This window comes from Pteropus medius, unplaced genomic scaffold (assembly GCF_902729225.1).
Source record: "Pteropus medius unplaced genomic scaffold, Ma_sr-lr_union100, whole genome shotgun sequence".
NCBI lineage: Eukaryota > Metazoa > Chordata > Mammalia > Chiroptera > Pteropodidae > Pteropus > Pteropus medius.
Genome location: NW_024352786.1, coordinates 10,051,791 through 10,068,555, shown reverse-complemented (window position 1 = coordinate 10,068,555; position 16,765 = coordinate 10,051,791). Strand labels below are relative to the sequence as shown.

General features: G+C 42.5%; 1 protein-coding gene across 1 annotated transcript in view; it reads right to left on the bottom strand.

The window, feature by feature from the left end:
* RELL1 (RELT like 1) overlaps positions 1-9,856 on the bottom strand; it is a 49,094-nt gene extending 39,238 nt beyond the window's left edge. Inside the window, exon 1 of the mRNA XM_039848827.1 lies at positions 9,652-9,856. Coding sequence (XP_039704761.1) covers positions 9,652-9,739 — 88 coding nt within the window. The 5' untranslated portion in view covers positions 9,740-9,856. The remainder of the gene's footprint in view (positions 1-9,651) is intronic.
* Between the last annotated feature and the right edge of the window lie 6,909 nt (positions 9,857-16,765).

Here is a 16,765-nt window from a genome sequence, read left to right as displayed (position 1 = left end):
TTATCCCCTAGTTTTAAGCAATGTCCAAGGCCTCTTTTTTTTCTATCTCTTTTTTGCTTTGTTTTGTGTTTTGCCTTTAACAGAGGGGGAGGAGGATGGAAAGAATTGAGGAAGCAGCAGAAGCATTCAGGCCATATACGCGTATAGCACAAACATGCAAAGAAAAGCAAAGGGATGCCTGTTCATTAGCCATCTGCCACTTGACCAATGCCAGGAAATTCCGGGCTGACGTTCTTTATAATGTGAATAATTCACATGATTGTGTTGGAGACTTCCAGCTAGGAAGAGCTGTTAGAACATTTGAAAATTAGCGTCACCGAGTTATATTGTGAGACAGAAAGCTCAGTGAATTCTTCAAACTTCTACCCCTAACAGGAGTCTCAGAAAATCACATCCTGTTTGTAAATATGCATAGGGGAGGAAGGCTTGGCATGTTACAGGTGTCGAAAAAAATTTTGTTTGTTTTTAACCCTACTTAACACGTGGCATTTAATATATAGGTTCTGTACAAATTTTCAGCCACTCGGCTAAACTCATCTGGCTAGTCGAGAAAGGGTAATAACATAAACTGTCTTATTTGCGTCTTTTCAGGAAACTGAAATCGATTTTTCCTTAATATCTACCTCATGCCAAAATTTTATAAAAATCATTTGTAAACATAATGACATGTAAATTGAATTACTCCCTTCAAATATTTACTTTAATAGCAAATGGACAATTTCTGAAGAATTCCTTGGATAATTGCTCATTTTCTACTAAAAATAAAATCTACATTCAATTTATAAGATGCTTTGGTTTTCTCTTTAAGTAGATGAATCTATAATAAAAAAGTAAAAAAATAAATAAATATAAAACCTTCCTTTTGCCAGTGGTGCTGAGCACAGACTACAGGTAATTTCACATAACACAAAGAACATTTGAGAACAATGAGCATCCATCCAGCCTTGGCTTCCCCTCATCTGTGACTTCAGTGAGACATTTCACTTTTCTTTTGTCTTGGCTAGTCTTCTCTAAGTCTGTTTCCTCAGTTCTACAAAACAGAGACTTTAGCAATCTGATTCTCATGCAACTATACAAGAAGTAAATCTGATCAAACAATGAAATATTCGAGCATGTTTTATGTGTGCCACTGCCCCAAGGAGCTCTGGTTAGACCAAACACAGTGGAAATAACTGCATATAATTATCTATTAAACGACATGGAATGGATGCAACATGTATTCATGGACTCACATGTATATTCACAGAAGGAAATAAAATCAGTGAGAATACCTAGGAAAGAGTTCCTGGAAATGTTACCCTCGATCTCAGCGCAAAGGATGGATGGAGAACAGGGTATGGATAGCCCCCTATGGATAGGAGGGAAGGGACTTCCCGCTTGAGAAACAGGACCCAGCTATTTCTTCCTTCTCTTATCTCCCCCACTCACATCAGATCCTCAGGCACTATCACCTGGGAATGTGCTAGAAAAGCAAATTCCTCAGTTACTTCCCAGACCTAATGACTCAAACACCCCAGGGTGAGGCCCAGAGATCTGTGTTTTAACCAGCCCTCTGGTTAATCCTGATGTGCTCAAGTTTGGGAACCACTGCTGTAGCTTTGCTGGCCTCTTGTTCCTCTCCTCCATCACGGCTAGTTTTCTGCACATGGCTAACACTGACATTTTTACAAGTTTAAATTTCATTTTCTTCAAAAAGTCTTGCTCAACCTGCACTCAGAGTGCCCCAGGTTAGGCACTCTGGCCCTGTGCCAAATCTTCTTTATCAAGGTACCCAGGACACTTTATCATTATTGCTTGTTTAATCATCTTCCCTGATAACCTGTCAGCTCCATTAAAGGCATGCACTGAGTCTATTGGTTCACATCCCTTTACCCCAGTGCCTTGCACACAGTAAGGCAGTCCACTAATATTCGCTGAATTAAAAAATAATAAATTAAAAAATTAACCCTTAAAACAAAGGTATAAAGGAAAGGTATAAAATATTGTGGAATATGATATATATACAATTAATAGGTGCATCTGAAGTACTTACTGGCTATAGAAACACGACTGAGTTTAGTTTGTCTTTCAAAAGAGCTTCATGAATAAATTTTGGTTTTGAAAACCTTTTCACTAACAATTCCAAACAAATCAATGTCATACTATACTCACCTGATAAGGCATACTTGTTTACTTTTTATGGTCATTCTTTATTTCTCCATGACCAGGCTTTTCCACCTCAGGCTTTTGGGGCAATATGGCTCATCGAGGCTGGCAGACAAAGCAGCCTCTCACCAATTTGGGAAGAGACAGGGAAAGGAGACTACAGCTAAGATTTATGGCTGAATATTAAAAAGCCTAACTCTTTGCTTTATTATAAAGAAAAAGCCTCAGGCCATGCCAGAACATCAGGATTCCAGCTCTGGCTTCCTTCCTTCCAATATTTAAGTGTCTGCTCTGTTCCGGGTCCTGTGCTTGGATCTGAGCCTTGGACGGTGACCAAAACACACACACGGGCCCTCCCTCACCAAACCTAATGGTCTGCATCTCTGCTACTTCTGCGGCCCTTCCTGACTTCCACAGGCCACTGAACCTCTCAAGCTCAGTTCCCCCACATGCAAAGAGAGGGGATAATTACAAGCTGACCACCAAGCCCCTCTGACTCTAAAATTATACAACTAAGAACAACACAATTAGTCTCAGAAATTGGTTAGCCAAAGGTATTCTTCTCAAGGCCTGCTCACCCTAGATCTGGACCTAAAACACCAGACCCGGGAGGCATAAGGACCAAGGGCAACTGAGGGCAAGGACCTCTGCCAGGAGAGCCAGCTCTATCTAACACCTTGGGAAGGTTCCTGGACAGATTAAAGAAATACCACTTAAGTCCTGGCTTTGCTAGCTCAGTTTCTCATCTACTAAGTAAGAGGCTTTGAGGAGATGATCAAGGTTTCTTCCAGCCCTAAGGCTACAGGATTCTATTTCTCATTTTAATTTGTGTTTTTTCCAACACCACCAAGCAATCAACTCGATTCTGATGTTACCTACTGGAGACAGCATCAGACCCCCCAGTAAGGAATCAGATCTCCAGGACTGCCCCATCACACACATTTCAGATGCCAATCCCAAGTCTAGGTTGTCACCTGTGCTTCTGACCAACAGGCTATCGATCACAGGTTCCAAAGACCCCTTTTCAGGTTCGATGAATTTGCTAGAGCACCTCACTGAACTCAAGGGAACATTTTACTTACTAGACTGCTGGTTTACTATAAAATGCTACAACTCAAGAACAGCCAGAGGAAAGCGATGCATAGGGCAAGGTATGGGGAAACGGTGAGGAGCTTCTATGCTCTCCTGGGCAAGCGTATCACTCTCCCCTCATCTCCACATGTTCACCAAGCTGGAAGCACATCAAGTCTTAGTCAAGAGTTTTTATAGAGCTTAACTGGCAGCCTCCTACCCTCCCTCTTCCCAATGGATGAGGCTGAAAGGTCCAACCTTCTAATCACTTTCATTTTCAGAGTGACTAGCCCCATCTTGAGGCTATCTACGGGTACCACCCTAGGTCACCTCATTAGCATATACTCAAAAAGATACCTTGGATAATCAAAGAGCATGCCAGTAGAATAATTACATTAAATCTTCAAGAAAAACTCAAAACTTTGTGACTATACCTACAGGTGGACTGGCTAGAGGTAAACCAATTGATGAATCTTCCAAAATGCTTCCAAAAGAAAATGTCACCTTATATCCTTATAAAGGTAATGGTTTCTTTCCTTTTTTATTTCTCTCCTTTCTCACCTAAATTTAATACCTAAATGGCTCAGCCCCACATATCCGCTGTGTCCCAAGAGAACTCCCTGCCAAGCCCACTAGTCCCTACTCTTTATCCCCACAGAATCTGAGGCACTACCCACACCACCTCCTCAAAGCCCCCTGCCCATTACATCCCACCTCAGCATCTGGGGCTCAAGAGCAAGATGAGAGAGGGGATCGGAAAGGAAAATTCTGGAGCAGTTAAGAGTCTTGTCCCATATGATACCTGTGACAGGTTAATGAGTGGTTGGTATCTGGTTAAGGAAAAAATAATAACAATATACTTTTTTTAGCACTTACTATGTGCCAAAACCTGTGTCATGCATGTTTTATCTCCCATCCAACTACTAACCAGGCCTGACCTTGCTTAGCTTTTGAGGTCAGACAAGACTGGGAATGTTCAGGTTGGTATGGCCGTAGGCACTGCATATTTTACCTTGAAACAATAATCCATGAGGCAACTCTACCATATTTTCTCCATAATACAAATGAGGAAAATGGTTTAAAGATTTTTTTCCCTCTGTACAACAGGCGTTAGTGGTTACAACACAATTATACATAGGGAAGTACAAACAAAATGGGGTGAGTCAGGAAGAGTTGGCAGCGGTTTGGGATCTTGGGATGAGCAAAGACAAGAAGGTGGGGTCTCGGGATATCTCGAAGCGGGAATAGAAAACCGGTTCCCCAAAATTCAACTAGTTTGGCAAAAGGATCCATAAGGAGAGATGACTAGGCACAGGAACTCAGTTTGCCTGGGGTATCTGCCACCCTCTCCCCATCTCTCCCTCTCCCAAAAGTCCCTTGGGTGGATTCCATTTCTTTTCTCCCTCACAAAGGGAGTTGCGTCAATAACTGGCAGAGGAAAAATTTGGCCCAACTCCTCCATCAAGTTACCATTAAAACAGGCACCCATCCCTATAGACACCTAGAATTAACTAAACCTCAGCTTTTCCCACATATCTTTATCTTACTATACTCCACACTAGAATACAGAAATAGTGCTTCTTTTCATGAAGTGCCACTTATTCAAGGAGTTATTTTTTCCATAAGACATTTTATTATTTTGAGCAGTTTTACATATGGCTGCCCACAGACTTGAAGAGATATGTCACGGAAAAGAAATGCAGGGCCACAACCCCTTATCTGAAAACCTGGAGGTCAGATTTGCTTAGGAGGTCAGAGATGCCTCGAAATTCAGACTTAGTGATTCTAGAAAATTAATGTAATGCATTTAGCACACATTATGTAACACTCAGAAATCAACTCATTAATATAACTTCAGCAAAACTTAGCAATATTCACACTAAATGAGATAAATATATACTATAGAATCTCACATTGGTTCAGGTTAGGGTTTACCACCAATGGAGTATGCAAAAACCCTCAAAAAAAAACTTGTTTTCAGAGATTTTTGGATTTCAGAATTGTCCACAAAGGATTACAGACATGTGAAAATGACTCAAATATTAGAAAAAATAGTCAACCTACTAGTAATCAAAGACATACAAATTAAAACAATCAAGGTACCAATTATGGCCTTACAAATTGGCAAATAAATTTTTCAGAGAAAATGGCAACGATGTGAAAAGGGAGTCCTTTGACCATTGCTGTGAGAAAATAAACTGGGACAACCTTCAGGTCACCAATATTGATGTCATCAATGCCTCAAAAACATGAGTACCTCTGACCCCAAAAATGCCTTTTCGGGAACCCATTTTCTGGGACGTCATCAAGGTCTAGACAAGCTTTATGCATAGATGTTCACTGAAACAAGAGCTTTACATTTTATTGGAAAATAATCAGCAACAACTGAAATCTCCTAAAATGGAGGCAAAATGAAATAAATGCAATGAATCCATATAACAGAACATAAAGCAGCCTTTTTTTTTTTTTTTTTTTTGGCGTATAGGTAAATAGAGAAACTCTGATATGCAATGTTAGGTGAAAAACACAGGACACAAAAAAATTTATATTTGTATTATGATCCTATTCCAGTAAAACATATAGAGAGGAGACTAGAATGAAATAGACCACCAATGCTGAGTACCTTGGAGTAATGAGACCAAGACTGATTCTCTCCTTTTCTCTCCAAACTTTAAATCTTGTGGGGAATTTTCCAAAAATACAACAGCATTACATTTTGGCTGAGGGAAAACGAGAAATAAGGCTTGGCTACTTAACTCCCAGTCAACAGCAGCAAACTCATGAATCCGAGGCATCACTCTGGGCTGTTAAAATATTTACAATGAACCCATCGTTGCAAAACCATCAACTCCTCTAGAATTAAAACCTTACAGTATGAGTGGTATACATCTATTAGATAGTTCGGTTGAAATTGTAATATAAGTCCAACCTAAAGGGAACTTTGGAGTAAAAATACAGAAAAAAAAGACACACAGGATAAAAGATATATGCCACTTTACCATTTGCTAAGATCTTTCAAAGACAATAGCTCATCTGATCCCTACTAGCAGCCAGTAGGCTGATAAAGATAGGAGCTGACACATGCCCATTTTACAGTAAGAAAATGGAGGCAGAGAGAGCCACAATTCCAAAAGTGGCAGGGGCTCTTCTTGACTTTTGACTTCAAGTCCAGGGCTCTGACTTGGAGTCTGATGCTCTTTCCACTCTATCTTGCCATTACCCTTAGTGGTTCTTTATAAACAGAATCAAAAGAAATTTCTCACTTGACAGAAAAACCAAATGATTTAGTGATAATAAGAACAGGCTTCAGAATTGCACAGATCTGACTCAAGGTCAAAATCTAAATTACACATGTGAGTGACTTCTGCAAGCTAACTTCTCAGGCTCAAGTTCCTTATCTATAGAAACAGGAATAATTAAATTATTCCTGTATTTATTACAGGACAGGGTATTATAAAAATTAAATGACCTGAATACATAGACCAGATTCTGCCACAAAACAGGTATAATAAGCACTGCATTCCTTCCTCCAAAAAAGAAGAGTGTTGACTAGGAACTAACTCCAAGTTCCATTTTAGTCCTTGGTAGACTCACCACACTCATTGTTCCACCTGCTTTCAGCAGCCCACCAAATCTTTACTAATTACTGAAGTGGCCTAAAATAATTAGAAACCACTCAACATAATAGTTTGAACCAATGACAATTTAAATCATTTTTGTCAGTTTTAAATAATCTCTCGGTATGTAATTAAACTTCAACATCAGACTTAAACAGTTCTTTAGAAAAAACAATGAAATTTTTGCTCTTATCACCTGGGGCTTTGGCCTCTCTCATTCAAATTCAGCTATTAAAACTCTCAAATAGTTGTTTAATTTCTTTGAAGTGGGGGGAGGGAGAGGAAGAAAGGGAGTGACAGGCACTTCTCAAATTTTTCATTTCCTCTTTAAATTAAGTTTGCACATGGAAGCCCAAGCTCCAAGGAGTGCATTCTCAAAATATTCTGTTTACTATGTATTATAGGAATGTACAGTTGGGTAGCTACCTGGACAAGGGGATCCTAGAATTTAATAAAGCTTATCTTGAGCATCCAAATGAGGAGTCGGGAGTCTGCAGGGCAGCCCACAGAGCCCAGGGAGGGCACTTCATTCACCAGCCCCTGGGCCTTTTCTGCCCACTCCTTTGTAGAAGGCCCTGCCCACTGTCTGGTAGAGAAACTAATAAGCCCAAAGGTTGAGTAACCAGAGAACTTAAGAACATAAATAAGCCAAGATGTGGAAAATCATCCCTTCTGGTGCTTGTGGGTATATAGTTTCAAATGCTGTTACTAAGAGACAGAAATTTAATGAGATTCTCCTACTAGGCAGGGAGTAAAAGGCATTGCCACTACTTGCTGTGAAGTTATCTGTGAAGTTATCTATTCTTTTCTCTGCTTCCCACCTTCTGATAAGCAAAGAGAATGAACTCTGGAATCAAGCTGCTAGGTTATCAAAGATAAAGAAAGATACATATAGAGACACACACACACACACACACACACACACACACACCTCTTAGTTGTTCTCCTCCTCCGATTAAATGCTGACTGATATACTAGTCATGTGATGTTGGGCCAATATGTTTCTCTCTGGGTCTCAGTTGCCTCACTGGAAATAAAAATTTCCTAGGGTTATAAGAAATAAGTGGAAAAATGCACATGAAGTGCCCAACTTACAGCTTGCACACAGCTGATGCTCAGCATTACTTCCCATTTCTTTCTCCCTACTTCCCCAACACATTCCCTACAAATATTAACACTGTCTTAGACTTCAAGGGGAGACCAGATGTTGACTGGTCAGGCACCTTCACACAGGCTTCATGTCACGCTGGCACTCTATACCCTTTCCTTTCCACATACCTCATTCTTCTAAAGTGTTCACTTTCATCAAAAAGGTTACTGTGAATTAGATGAAGCTTTCTTCATCACATTCCAGTCTTGAGAGCTGGGAGAGATCCATGGACACACAAACTTACCCTAGGGATGGATTTCTTCAGCTGATGGCTGATTACATGCATCATGTGCTGAATTTTCAACAATTGTTCTCCCAACTTAAGCTCTTTGAATTCTGGAGCAACTGACTAACCCTCTAAAGTATCGTCTACAACCTCTGGTCCAACTTGAACCTGACTATGCACCTACCTGTCTCAGCAATAAAACGCAGGCCGAAAACCAAAATCTCCCATTCAATAATACACGTCACTAGTTGTCATCTCCCCGGGGAGGGGTGGGGGGGTGGAGGAGATGGCTGAAGGAAATACAGGTCTGCTAATAAAGACTCAGGAGATGTATTATCCATCCTGTTCCCTTCCTAACATGTTCTGGTTTCTGTGAAAAAGTGAAGGCCAAAGGGATAAGTCAGTTTAAAGGCTGTAAATGACTGGAATCTTCTCAGGAGTGAAGAGCAGTGTATGTGTTTTCATGGAGGAGATAGTTACAGTTGGAAAGCTTCCAGTTGGTTATTATTTGGACCTGAAGAGGAGCGGCTCAAGCTTAGAAGAGCTTGCTGACGTAAGATTCCAGGCCCTGGTAACCCCAATTGGCCAAGAAGGTACAGGTTTATTATTATTTTTAAATTACTGCAGTAAGGTGGCAATTAAGGAGGGGGAACAGTGGTAAAGAATCCCTGGTGTTTATGGTTATAAAAACAAGTGTGAGAAAGGACTTTTGTTAAAGTTACATGTCCTCTTAGATTTCAATTAAAAACTCCTGCCCCAAGTTCATCATTGGGGACGATACTTCATCATCTCAGCTAGTGGCTTCCTGCTGTGACCACAGGTTTCTTTTGTGGTGACAGGAATCGACTCAAAGAAAAGAAAAATGTAAATTTACAAACGCGTCTTCTTTTTACAAGCCCGGTTTATACAAGATACGTGCGAAGGAATCTGAAATTCCCTACCTGTCACAAGAATCCATCGACCACTAAAATAAAGAGAAACTTAGAAAGGAAAGACATTGAACTCCCCAAGATTTTAAGATATAAAAGGGGGGGTGGGCGGCAACAGCGCACCCGGTCCCGTGTCACGATCTTCCGCTCGCGGGGCCTTTGAGGACAAGGGCGTCAGAAAGGGGGTTAGCAGGGCTCCGAGGTGCCCAGCGGAAGCGCACTGGAGGAAGTCAAGACCAGGCCGGGTCCCTACACCCCAGACAGCCCAGCGGTGGGGGTTGGGGGTAACAGGTCCTCAGAGGAGCCAGCGAGAGGAGTGAAGGCGGGAGCCGGGCGGGCGGGAAGGGAGGTACCCGAGGCATCGCCTCGCGCCGCGCCCGGGCCCGGACAGCCAGAAGTTCAGCGCGGGGACCCCGCAGCTGCGCCAGGACGAGAGCAGCTCGGGGCGCAGCAGGGCTGCAGTCCCGACCCCTTGCCTCCTCCAGCGCGCCCCGGCCCTGACACGGTACTCACCGGGGGCCACGAGCGGCGAACTCACGGCGCCCCTCACAAAGACAGCAGCGGCGAGGACGGCGGACCCCGGGAGTCCCCGCGGGGCCATCACCGCGTTTCTTCGCCCTCCTCCCCCGGGGCGCCGCGTCCCGGGTGCTGGCGGGCGGCGCAGCTCTGGAGCAGGCGGACCGCGGAGCGGCAGGGCTCGGCCCCCGCGCGCTGCGAACCCCGCCCCGCCGTGGGTCCTTCCCCCACCCATCCGCTTCGGCTCCGCCCTGCCCCTCCCCGCCGAACCCCGGCGCCGCCTGCAGGAGAGTGAGGCCTACCACGTGGCCCCGCTCCCTGACCCACCCACCTGACCCTGTCCCCGCCTCTCCCCTTCGCGCCCGCTTCCTCTCCAAGTCCTGTCTCAGCTTCAACCGCCAGGGGATGAGCCGTGTTCTCCCATTTCCGCCCTGGCCTCCGGGCCCCGCCTCTCCCCGCCCACCTGGCCTGGCTCCTCCTCTTCTCTCTGCTCCCGCTTCCTTTCCCAGCCCGGTTTTACCGCAACCGCCAGTATAGCGCGGGCCCGGGGCGGGGCACGGTCGCCTAGGCTTGTCTTCCCCAGCTCTGGCACCAGCGAGCGTGGGAAGAGGAAAGCAGAGAGCGGGGCAGGAAGCTCGGGGTGCAGACAATGGCCAGCATCGGAGTGGGCACGATCTTTATTCTCCATCGGCATCTCTATTCGGTTGGGCATTCGCTCGATGACTGGTCCAGGAGGGGCGCTGCGCTGGACGTCAAGTTCCAGTGTTTGAAAAGTGAGAGAAGGCAAATCATTTAAATTTCTTCCTATCTCTGCTTCCAGTTAAGCAACTCCTATTGGGGAACAAAACCCCTACATACCTCTAGGAACATTGCTTTTTTAAAAATAAATAAATAAATAATGTGCCTACATTGCACCTTGCAAATACTTCCATAAAGTAGCTCTTCAAGTGTCTAGTCACATATCTCCTTGTATGCTCACATCAGCCTTGTGAGGTGAGTAGTATCCCATTTCACAGGCCAGGGCGTAAACCCACGATGGCTCGGCCATGGCGATGAATTGGATTTAGCTGGTCTTCACTGTGTCGGCTCACTGCTGTGCCCTCAATGCCTGGCTCAATGACAGCGTGCACTAAGAGGTCAAAAATGGTTTTTGAAGTTGAATCATCACAAACATTGATTGGACACAGAGTCTTTCTCTGAGTAGTCCCCTCTTAACAGCACTTTAGAGATTCTTGAAAGAGGATGATCAGGCCTTGAGCAAAGGCTAAGAAAACCAGTAAATCCAGGAAATGGAGGCTAGGAGTGTTCACAAAATGGGGCTCTTCCTTGGCCTGATAGCCTTCAATTTTCAGAGGAGGACTCCGTGCAGTTTACTAGACTCTTACAAACATTTGCACTGAAGTGGGAATTGCCACTGACAGAAGCTCTACTAGTACACATGGCGGGGCTAAAAGATGCAGCCTCTGCCCTTTGAAGCCAAAGGTGGATGCTGTGCATCCTGTGTACAGTTGTCTGCACATCCTGCAGTCTGGCCAGTGAAGCAGTTTTATAGCAATATAAAAACTGAGGATGGCTGCAGAGGAAAGAGGTTGGTGTAGGTTTTTAACTAAAGAAGAGAATCCTGAGCCTAGAAATTACACTGTAAATTCTAAGTTATAGCCAGAACCCGTTACATAAATTGCAGAGCCCAACATAAAATGAAAATGCTGGGCCTTTTGTTCAAACATTATTAAGAATTTCAAGATGACAATAACAGAGCATTAAATCAGATTGTGGAGCCCTTCTAAGAATGGGTTCCTGTGCAACTACACCCATAAAGCCATTTGAGAACTTAAAATGTGACAAAATGCTTAATCTATTCAAAATGTAAAATATTATTTTAAAATCAAATGACGTTTCACTATTTCCTCACAGACCAAACTTACTATTAAAAATGATTTCAGAATCATTTTTAACAACATATTTAAATTGGGTGTCTGCTTACGAGGCTCTAGAAATAAAAATATGTATCTGGTAACTAAAACTGGAGAAAACCTAAGTAATCATCTACCAAGCCCCTTACTTTCCAGGTGAGAGATTGTTAAGTGATTTGCCTGATATCTCATACCTTATATAAGCCAGAATTGGAACCAAAGGTTCTGAAATTTTCCTTCTCAGACTTTTCTCTAGCATTTAGGTGTTTGACATGTTCTCTATAGATATTTTACCATCACATAACCCCATATACGTGCATGTGTGCATCTTGTTATAGGCATGGAGAAAGAGAGGAAGGAAGACAGGGAAGGAAGGAAGGAAGGAAGGAAAGGAAGGGAGAAAAAGCTTAAATTAATTTCCTGTACTTACCACTACAGATTTATTTGCACAATTTAAAAGCCCCACATATGTGTATCTAAAAGTTATTGCTTATTTTTTATTTGAAATGTGAAGACTCTGATGTCATAGAAGTTCTATCCATATTAGGAAGGGAATGTCATATTTCTTCCAAGAAAATAAAAATTGACATCACAAGACTAAGTGATCTGCCCATTTTTTCAGAAATAAAATTAAAAGATAGTAGGTAGAAATCATTGCAACAATAGCTCTCATTTATTTATCCCTTAGATTTAGCTCGATCCTGTGGTGAGCACTTTTCATGTGTTACTTTATCAAATTATCACAATTTTATATTTGGGGAACTATTGTTACTGATCCTCACTTCAAAGATGTGGAGACTAAGATTTAAGGAATTAAGACATTTACCCAAGTTACGCAGCTGCTCTGCAGTGCTGCCAGGACCCAAATCCAGAATCAGCCTGCTCCAGGCCTGCACTTGAACTTCTGCTTATACTATTCTGCCTCTGAAATGTAGAATACTAGCCAATCAGCTCTCCTTTTCCAATATAAAGTCTTATTCTGTTTTTACACACTTAACTTAGTCTTTTTGAATTCTGTCAACAATTGCTTACCTGTTTTTTCCTCTAAGGAGAGTAAATTATTTGTTTATTTCTGGGAATGGGCTATAAATAAAAGTTCTGTATTTTGTTGATTTGTTTGTTCTTTTTTTGTTTGTTTGTTTCTGTTTACGAATTTAATTATTCCCTTAGTAGAAACCTTTCCTGTTTTCCTCTATGCTGCCAAAGTGGTAATTTTCATCACCATCATTTAAATGTTTAAGACTCGGTTGACTGGTATTTACTCTAATTAATGTTGAGAATACTTCCGCAGAAGGTCTCTGTAGAATTTTTTCTTTCTGTGATTTAGATGTAGTCATCTTTCCTTTTGAGAGGTTATATCCAGGAGAAAAGCTTACAGTTCCTTAAGAAAAATACATTTGCAGGGGAATAAAATGCTATTTTATAAAATATAAAGTTATTTTAACCTGACAACAAGTATGTACTGTATTCTTAAAACTGGGCGGAGGGTAGGAGGTTGGAAGGGAGGGTCACTGCACATTTAATAAAGATCCTACCCTTACTTATAGAAACTTTTTAAACCTGCCTAGGAGAAAGGAAATAAGAGCATAGTAAAATGGAACTGATCAAAGGCCCAAGGGTCAGGGGATAAAGCCCTGCCAATGTGATTTTCAGCAGCTTCTCTTCTGCCAGTCTTCTTATCCATAAAATTCAAAGGGCCACAGACTGATTTCTAAAGGTTTCAATCCAGCCCTAAGAGTCTACACCATAATTAGGATGATAAGGTTCATGTGCCAAAGATAGGCTGGGCTGTAGGGCTTTTCAACATCATCTGCATTGCGGGCTGGATAATTCTTTGTTGGGCGGCTGTTCTGTGTATTGTAAGATGTTTAGCAGCATTCCTTGGCCTCTACCAACTACATGTAAGTAGCACTCTCCCCACCCCCACCAGTTGTGACAACCAAAAGTATCTCTAGACATTACCGCATGTCCCTTGAGAGACAAAATTGACTTCAGTTGAGAACCACTGGGCAGGAATTACAAGAAGATTATAAGAATTGCCACTGGAGGCTCTGAGCAAGCCTTCGTGGAGAAGGTGCAATTTGAGCTGAGTCTAAAGGAAGCGTGGGTATTAATGGAGAGGTGAGGAGAGTGTATGAGTATACAGTGAAAGAATTAACATGCTGTAGGCTGCATGGTGATGAGTGTGCATGAGAGAGAGGAGAGAATGGGTCAGCAATAGTGGGTCACAGCTGAGCATAATAGTCTTGAAGAACTGAGAACTTCGAATGACCCAGAATTACCATAAATTATAATAAATGATTCTATCACCAAAATAGATCTTTTTCGGGGTGGTGAGATAAGTTTCCATTATGCAATTAGATTTTTTTATTTATAAATCAGGAAGCTGCAATTAGAGAAGTCTTTATTTTGCTGACATGGTCAGAGACGTCAGAAGAATTTGGCTGTTAGGTTAGCAGTGGTGTCCATAATCTCTGCCTCATTCCCTGGCCCACCACATTGGATATTATTTCATGGGCACATGTTCTCCTGAAAATTTCACATTAAGAAACTCAGACCATTTTCTGGCAGAGCCTCAAAATCAGGTGTATAAACGTTGCTATGTGTTTTCTCAGTCAAGAGCAAGAAAGAATTACAGTGAGGAACCACGTGGTTCTGGACAAATAAAACCCACAAATGGACATTTCAAGAGGAAAACTATACTAGGTACATGGTGTCTGTCTTAGACAAGCTTCCTTTGGATTATAATTAACAGAAACCTAAACACTAGCTCAATAAACAGTAAATTTATTATAAGAGTAAAAGCACTCTCACGGCTATAAAAAGGGCCAGGCCTCAAGTCCTCAAACAATTCAGAACTGAGAACAGTAAATAGTAAATAGTAAGTGAGGTGACTCTCTCCATTTCCGGGGGCTGACACGTAGTTTTCACTTCTACTTCTTAGCAAGTACGTGCTTCTTCTCTGTCTCTCTATCTCCCTCTGTCCCTTTATCTCCCTCCGTCTGTCTCTCTCTGTCTCTATCTCTGTCTCACTCTCTGTCTCTGTCTCTGTCTCTGTCTCACACTCTCTCTCTCCCTCTCTCTCTCTCCCATCTTCTGATTATTTTATTACTTATTTGTCTTGGCCGGGGCCTCCCATGGCTGCTTTCCACCTAGGCCTTGCTCAGCATGACCTTCACGGACTGTCTGTGGCTCAGTTTCTGTGTCTCAGGAGAACATGAGGCTGCCTAGCCAGGGACTCTGAGTATAGCTGTTCCTCCTAGACAGGGACATTAAACGTGGGTCTCACACTCACTGATAGGTTCTCTTTGAGGAGATATCATGGAAGCCAATATAGTCAACGGTTTCCTGAAGGAAGAAGAGTGATCATCAATGTCAAATGTGCAGAGTAGTCAGGTAAAATTAGAACTGAAAAGTTACCCAGCAAATTAGGCAACATGGAGGTTACTGAGGATTTTGTGAAAGGACATTATGGGGAATGATAGTGGGGGAGGCGAGAGTGTAGTTGGTGAAGAAGTGAGAAGGGTCATAGAGAGTTCTCTTTCCAGAAGCTTGGCTGAGAGAGAAGAGAGAAAAAGTAGTAGCAGGGGACATTCGAGTCAAGAGAAGGCTCCTATGAAATGGAATTGATTTTATGGGACAACAGGAAAAGATGTGAAGAGGGGACGACTAACGCAGCAAGGTGCAGCGGAGACTCCGAAGGGGTCAAGAGCATAGGAGTTGTTGACCTTGCACAAAAGGCAGACACCTCATGCTCTGGAATTGAAGGGAAAAGGCAAAGAAAGGCATGATGTGCATATATTTGCAGGTAGAAAATAGAAAGTTGAGGAGGTTTATATTAATGGAGGCAACGCCATCCTCTGACCAGGGAAAGGATGAGCATGGTCTAAGGGTTTTGAAGACACCATGGTCAGAGAATCAGTACAGGTGTCTGGGTCATGTACTGCACAAGGACGTCATATATTTATTTATCCAGAATGTAGAGGCAAAAGGTTCTGGCCTCCTGGTCAAATCTTGGAAAAATAGAAGAGACCCTCCTCCTGTATAGAAAGCCACACTGCACATAAGGCCATGCACACACTTGGAAGAGTATACACGTACATTCTTAATGGTGTGCGTTTATACATGCACACATACACACACGCATGTGCATGCACAACTGTGTCTCATGTTCATCATGCTCTGAGCATCACTTGAGATTTCTTCTCTTACCCATAGAAGCCTGACTCATGCCAACCAGACTCCAACCCTGCTTTTCTTTTCCTAGGGATGGGGAACAGAGATAGCAGAGAATGTGAGGCCGCTGACACTGCGAGGACCCAAAGTCGGTGCACAGGTGGTAAGAATTTGGGCATATATGTGTGCGGCCAGGGATGCTTCCCCCGGGACTCTTGTTTCCCCTTCCCTCCAGGCAGAGCTCTCTAGATTGTGCAATAATATCAGAACCAACCAACTGGAGGAAGGGGAACTTTTTGTTGATTCTCAGAGATTCTGTGAGCGGTAAAGGTTTGCATTGTCACTGAAGGGAACAGGAGAGCAGCCCAGTATGTGCACTGCTGTGCATTTCAGAGGGTAGAGCTGAGGTGGGAGCCCATGAATTTTTCATGGGCCAGTCTGCAAGATGGAACAATGCTCTTTAACTGTGCCTAGCAGCCCAGGGGTGGGGGAAATGAAGCAGGAAGCTTAGGGGATGGTTCCAGGTATAAGGTCCTTCCATCTTTATTTGCAATAATCTTGAAGTGAAATTTAGCATTTTCTTCAACTGTGAATGTAGGCAACAAATCACAGTGCTTGCAGTACTGGCTGGCACCAGTGGAAATCAAAGACATTTTCATACTGCATCATAGTGGGACAAGTACTCAAAATATTCCTTATGCCCAGTATTATTTTGAAGTTACCTTGAAATTTAAAATTACACATTAAATGACAAGATTTTATTTAAATGACAAGACTTTATTTTAAATCTTGCTTAATGTGTGAAGTGGCACACATATCACATCTTAAAAAATATTTCAGTAACAATATTTCAATATAATTGGTTTTCTTCATAACACTAAGTATTTTATTTAATGTATTTGAAAATACGACTCTGAGAAAAGCTTCCGTAGGCTATGCCAAACCACCAAATGGATCCAAAGTGCACACGTATATAAAAACTCAGAACTGCCACTCCAGGACCTGCCTTTACATAATCACAT